General features: G+C 41.0%; 1 protein-coding gene across 1 annotated transcript; it reads right to left on the reverse strand.

Moving 5' to 3' along the window:
* Positions 1 to 595: 595 nt before the first annotated feature.
* LOC119579265 (proteoglycan 4-like) lies at positions 596 to 5991 on the reverse strand. Its single transcript, XM_037927005.1, has 4 exons — positions 5857 to 5991; positions 4211 to 4430; positions 3310 to 3464; positions 596 to 2036 (listed from the first exon to the last, which is right to left on the reverse strand). Exons 1-4 carry the CDS (start codon positions 5983 to 5985, stop codon positions 1119 to 1121), a joined length of 1422 nt encoding a protein of 473 aa, XP_037782933.1. The 5' UTR covers positions 5986 to 5991; the 3' UTR covers positions 596 to 1118.
* Between the last annotated feature and the right edge of the window lie 410 nt (positions 5992 to 6401).

Genomic DNA, 6401 nt, shown 5'->3' on the forward strand with positions numbered 1-6401 from the left:
AAAACTTAGTGCAGTGTCCTGGTAAATCAAAATTAAATTTTTTTTCGCGAGTCACACTATATCAGCACCAAAACCGGAGTCATTTCCACGTATCAACGTATAACAATACCTTACAAAGTTAAACAAACCAGTGAATGACGCAATATTTCAGTCATTGTCCGATTGTCCGTCAACAAAGGAATATATTGTCCATTGTGAATCCCTGTTAGCCAATTTTTTTTTATTTTTTGGGGGGGAGGGGAGTAGTTCTGAACGATATTCAAAAGGTTGTTAATTGTGAATTATTGATTTTTGTGCAGATGATATAAAGTGCAAAGATTAATCGATGATGCATAAGATTTAGCGTATACCTATGGAATAAAATATTTTTCTCGATTTCATTTTTCCAATATATTTCTCGGTCGATTTAGGGTGCATTCTATATGCCGGTTTTATGTGTGCTGGTATTCATGTATATGCACACACACACACACACACACACACACACACACACACACACACACACACACACACACACACACACACACACACACACACTGCAAAAATATCCAGATAGACTATTCCATAATAAAAAGGAGATTCACCAAAGCAAAACTGATTAGCTAATATTTATATAACTACATCGTCCTAGGTATTAAAACTTCACGTAACTTAACACTAAAATAACATCTTAACCGACATTAAACTCTCAATACGACATAAACATACATATAACTTAAAACACTGAAACAAATTGTTCACACAAATCCATATAACATTAATTAATTGCAGGGGCATCGGGGTAGAGAAAAAAAAAACATTATTTATAACAACTATGCTTGCAACCCGAAAATGCCTTAAAATATTCACCCTGAGTAACAACAGATGTGACAAAAATCACTCTATGGTTGCACATAATTTTTTTAGAATAAAGAAAATAAAAAAATATCTGTAAGTCGTTTTGTCCGAGTATATATGTGTGTGTGTGTGTGTGTGTGTGTGTGTGTGTGTGTGTGTGTGTGTGTGTGTGTGTGTGTGTGTGTGTGTGTGTGTGTGTGTGTGTGTGTGAGTATGTAGACAAATAACAAAAATAGTACATATAATAAAACGTACACGGATAAGCTATCTCGCGCGCGCGCTCACCCCGCCGTAGGACGGAGAGCCTTGGCGTTCCTCGGCGCCGACGGAGGCCTCGCCGCCACGTCTCGTCGTTTCGCGGAGGCCTTCTGCGTGGACGAGGCCTTTGGTGGCTGCGGGGTCGTCCTTAGGGTCGTGGGCTTCGAGGGGCGTGGTTGGGAGGCCTTTCTCGTGGGCGGGGGCGGCCTCGGGGGCTTGGCTTTGCCTCCCTTCTGCGGTTGGTTTGTGCCTGAGGCCTGAGGAGGGAGGGAGCGAGTGCTGGCTCCGGGCTTCGTCGGGGCGGTGGGTTGGGGAGGCCGAGGGGGAGGGCGGGAGGCGTTCTTGGCCAAGGGCTTCGCCGGGGTTGGTTTAGCAAGCTGAGACTTCGCTGGCTTCGGCGTGGTGGCTTTGGAGGGCGTTGCAACAGTGGGCTTCCGAGGCTGAGGCTTCGTTGTGCCGGAGTTTCTCGAAACCGGTGGCTTCCTCGTCGGCGGAAGTCCCTTGGTCGGAGGCTTGGGCGAGGTGGCGTTCCTCGGCTGGAGGGACTGAGGTTTCCTTCCCGGGGTTGGACGGAGGGGTGGAGGCTTCGTCGAGGAAGAGTTACCCAGGACGTGAGGCTTCGGTGCGGGAGTAGATTTCCCAGGCTGTGGCTTCTTCAGCGGTGTGGGTCGAGTCGGCTGCAGCTTCGTCGCGGCTGGCCGGGAGGGCTGAAGGCTCCTTTGGACAGCTGGCTTCGTCGGCTGTGGCTTCGTCGTGTTCCTGGGGGAGGAGAGGATCGCGGGCGGGTACTGGGCGACGCCGGAGACCCTGGCATTGCCGCCCATGAGACTCATCCTCTTCTGGTGGGCGGTGTCCTGGGGCGTGGAGGCGCAGCGGTCCTGGCTGACCGCCTCGAAGTTCTGGATGTTCAGGTTGTAGGTCTTGCACAGGTCCTGCTTGAGCTGCGAGGCGGAGGGGGTTAGCGTGCGTTCTCGGCATCCCTTTGCCTTTGCTCTCTCACTCGTCCTCTCTCTCTCTTTATGGCTCTATCTCTATTACCGTCTCCCCCCTCACTTCTCTCTCTCTCTCTCTCTCTCTCTCTCTCTTTCTCTCTCTCTCTCTCTCTCTCTCTCTCTCTCTCTCTCTCTCTCTCTCTCTCTCTCTCTCTCTCTCTCTCTCGTCTCTCTCCTCTCCTCCTCTCTCTCTCTCGCCCTCCTTCCTCTCCTCACTCCCTCTCTCCCCTCCCTCCTTCTCCCTCTCCCACTCCCTCTCCCTCCCTTACCTCCTCTCCCTCTCTCTCTCTCTCACAGAGAATGAATCGTGTAATTTCCTACCCTGTGAAATTATGAATTCTTTCTCTCCCTTTCTCTCTCCTGTTTTACATATTCCCTCCATCCCAGCGACTAATCACAAGAGCTGACAATACAAATACAAAGATGTGAATAACTGTGAATAAATGTGAATAACAGCAAATACTTGATAACACAAAATATGAGAACAAAATGATAACATAATAATAATGGAGCGATATTCGAAGTTTGATCTGCATTGCGAAAGAGAGGAAGAAAGAAAGAAGAAAAGTTAAAAAGAAAACGATAAAGAATGAGACATAAAGGAAGGCAGAAAGAAAAAAAAGATAGAACGAGAAAAATAGATAACGAAAAAAAGACATAAATAAAATACGATGATAGAGATATCAAGATATGAAGAAGGGATTTTTTTAGTAAATGGAAAAGGAAAGAACGGATAAAGAGGAAGAAGAGAAACAAGGGAAAGAGAGAAAGAAAGCAGAAACGGAGGCGACAAAGAAAGGAGAAAAGACGGAGAGAAAGAAAAAACTAAAATAACTAGAGAAAAATGAAAGACAAAGAAATGTGAGAAATGAAAAAATAAAAGTGAAAAAAAGAAAAAAAAAGAAAATAGAGAGTAACAGCTAAAGCGAGATCAAGAAAAAAAAAGACAGAGAGAGACAATCAGACCAGATAGAGAGAGAAAGGAAGGGACATAGAACAAATAAAAGAAAGTGAGAGAGAGAGAGAGAGAGAGAGAGAGAGAGAGAGAGAGAGAGAGAGAGAGAGAGAGAGAGAGAGAAAGAAGAGAAAGAACAAGCCATCAGCCCCGAAAGACATCTCAATCAAACGCGTCTCCGCTATTGACACCTAATCATCACAAATGTCAAACGCGCTGAGACGCCTTGCCCTATTTCCACTCATCAAAAACCACAATCAAACTTACTTTCCTGATAATTTCATAATCCAGCTTCCGACTCCGGCTGAGAATCGCGGCTGACGTTCTCTTCATGAAGTAGAAGACGCGCTGACACTCCAACACAACCGCGTACTGCTCGTAGTCTGTGTTTATGATGGTGCCGTCAGCTGTTCCGAAGACGTCTGCAAGATTTTTGGATCCGCTCTAGACGGGTTGGTTGGAAGTGACCCGGGGTGGGTAGAGAGAGAGAGAGAGAGAGAGAGAGAGAGAGAGAGAGAGAGAGAGAGAGAGAGAGAGAGAGAGAGAGAGAGAGAGAGAGAGAGAGAGAGAGAGAGAGAGAGTGGTGTGTGTGTGTGTGTGTGTGTATGTGTGTGTGTGTGTGTGATATATGTATATACAAATATGACGTCTTGTCTAAAGATACTCAGATCCACTGCCCTGGATATGCTGTGACTTTTCTTAAAATCAAATAAGATTAAATTTTAGCATCTGCTGTTGAAATTTGTTTGTCTAATGGTACGGGTGACTGTTAGTCTCTCTCTCTCTCTCTCTCTCTCTCTCTCTCTCTCTCTCTCTCTATATATATATATATATATATATATATATATATATATATATATATATATAAAATACATATATATATTTCTATATATATATATATATATATATATATATATGTGTGTGTGTGTGTGTGTGTGTGTGTGTGTGTGTGTGTGTGTGTGTGTGTGTGTGTGTGTGTGTGTGTGTGTGTGTGTGTGTGTGTGTGTGTGTGTGTGTGTGTCTGTGTGTGCGTGCATGTATGTATATATACATATACACATATATATGTACATAGTCTTTTATACACCCATCTGTCTCTTTTTCCCCTTACCACAAGTCTTTTTTTTTAGAGTAAATTTGAGAAAAGAATCTTTTAAAAATCACTTACTATTGGACCACTTGACTTCAAATTTGGCGGGCTCCTTGGGCGCTCTCGAGGCATAGATCCCCGTGTTCGAGAAGACGTGTTCGATTCCGACGAACTGGGCTACGGCGTACTCTTTTCCCTCCGTAACCTTGAAGTCGTCCTTGCTTATGCGGGCGAAGTCGAGGGTCAGGCAGCGGCTGAACGTGCTGTACATCTCGATGACGTACCAGAAACCTGCGAACTGATATTTTAAAATTTAGTTCCTTGGTTGTTGTTTTTTAATACTTTTTGAACTGATATAGATTCTATTTTCTTCTTCTTCTTCTTCTTCTTCTTCTTTTTTATCGTTATATGCTTCGGATTGGTTTGTTTATATTTTGCGAGCTTTTGAATATTGGAGTTCTTGTGTGAACATATTACCTTTTCCTATTTTCTATAATACTACCGCATTACGTTTTTTCAAGGGGGGGGGGGGTAAAGTCTTGATTTTATTATTAATTTATATCAACAATTTTTTTTCCCTTTCTATAACGTTGTTGTTCTAATCTGACTCCATTCGTTATAACCCTTCACAGGTATGAATAACTTCATTTACAAAGAACAAAAACTGGTCTGATTTATGTTAATGGATTAAGTCAGACTCATATTTTGTGGTTTAATATTAACGACAGAGAAGTAAAATAACCACATATAAAGATGTTTTGATTTTCATCAGATAGAATACTCATTAATTTTGCTTCTTCTAAAACGAGATACATTAAATTATTCAAACTTTCTAACGCTAAGACATCGTTTAATTAGTTTGAGGTAAGGCTAAAACCACTCCTCGCTATATCATCTTTTAAGTTAGGAAAACCTGTTAGATTCCCCACTACAACGATCGGAAACTCTTAAGACAATTAAGGTTTTCACAAGGCTATGATTTTATTTTTATTTTTTTTTTTATTTTTTAGAACCAGTAAATATCCTTCATAGATACGACTCAGTTCACGTAGAACAGCAATTTTCACAATGTCTGATATCAAACGTCCTTGTCTTGACAGTTTCGAACACCAATTCTTCGTATTTTGTGTCTCGTGAGATTCGGTTGAATAAAGCTGAATAATTGGATAGAGGAAATAATAAGCAGATTAATAGGAAGATGGAATGAATAAACTAACCCAATAAGCGATGAAGGGAAAAGGCTGTTACTTAGAGTTAAAAACAGTTTAAATACGAATATGTAATTATAAAAATAACAAAAGCTTTTTTTGTTGGGCAAATAAACAAGCAGCTCATCAACAAATCTGCAAAACCAGAAAAAAAAAAAAACAGAAAACCATCAGTAATAAAAAAAAAAAAAATCGGTCAGTAGGTTCGGATACCCATAATGACTTTAACTCTTGGTAAATCCGGCAATAGAAAAACAAAAGAAGATCACTTAACAGGTTCGAATAGCTATAACGACTTTAACTCTCAGCATAACAATAAGAAAAAAGATTATATAATAAGTTCGAATAATAACACTGACTTTAAAAAAAAAATAGAAATAACAACAACAGTAACAATAATAATAAATAAAAGAGGATCAACTTAATAGGTTAGTTAGTTAGTAAGCTTGGAAACCATAATCATCAAAACAATAAGGAAAAAAAAAACATCACTTAACAGGTTCGAATAGCCCATACCTTGCCTGGCTCGAAGTTCTTCATGCCCTTGAGCCGAGGACACGCCCCGAAGCCGATGCTGTGGGCGGAGCTTGAGACGACCATCGCCGCCAGTACGACCACGGAGACTACGACGACCCGGGATTTCATTTTCGTTGGCTGCTGGGAGAAGGTTGTGGGTTACCGAAGAATGATTGTATGGATGTTTGTATTACTTGCTTTTTAAAATACATTTTTGGGCAATTTCAGTGCGTTAAGATGTTTAAAAGGTAATTAATATTCTGCTTTGATAATAATTAAGGGAATTTATGATTCAATGATGGGAAGAATTGGATTTTTAGGCAGTTTTGTAAGATGGTTCATATTTATAAGATCATACTTTTTTAAGTTTTGGAATTCTTTCGGTTTCTTAGGAATTAATGCGATTGATAGTTAATGTAATTTTTATTTTAAAAAATAATTTCCCTCCTTTCATCAACCTCTTCCTGTCTCTCGGCGTTTATCTCCGTCTATCTATTTATCTTTTTCTATCTGCTTATTTATCTTTATCTCACTCTCTCTCTCTC

This window comes from Penaeus monodon, chromosome 12, assembly GCF_015228065.2.
Source record: "Penaeus monodon isolate SGIC_2016 chromosome 12, NSTDA_Pmon_1, whole genome shotgun sequence".
Lineage (NCBI taxonomy): Eukaryota > Metazoa > Arthropoda > Malacostraca > Decapoda > Penaeidae > Penaeus > Penaeus monodon.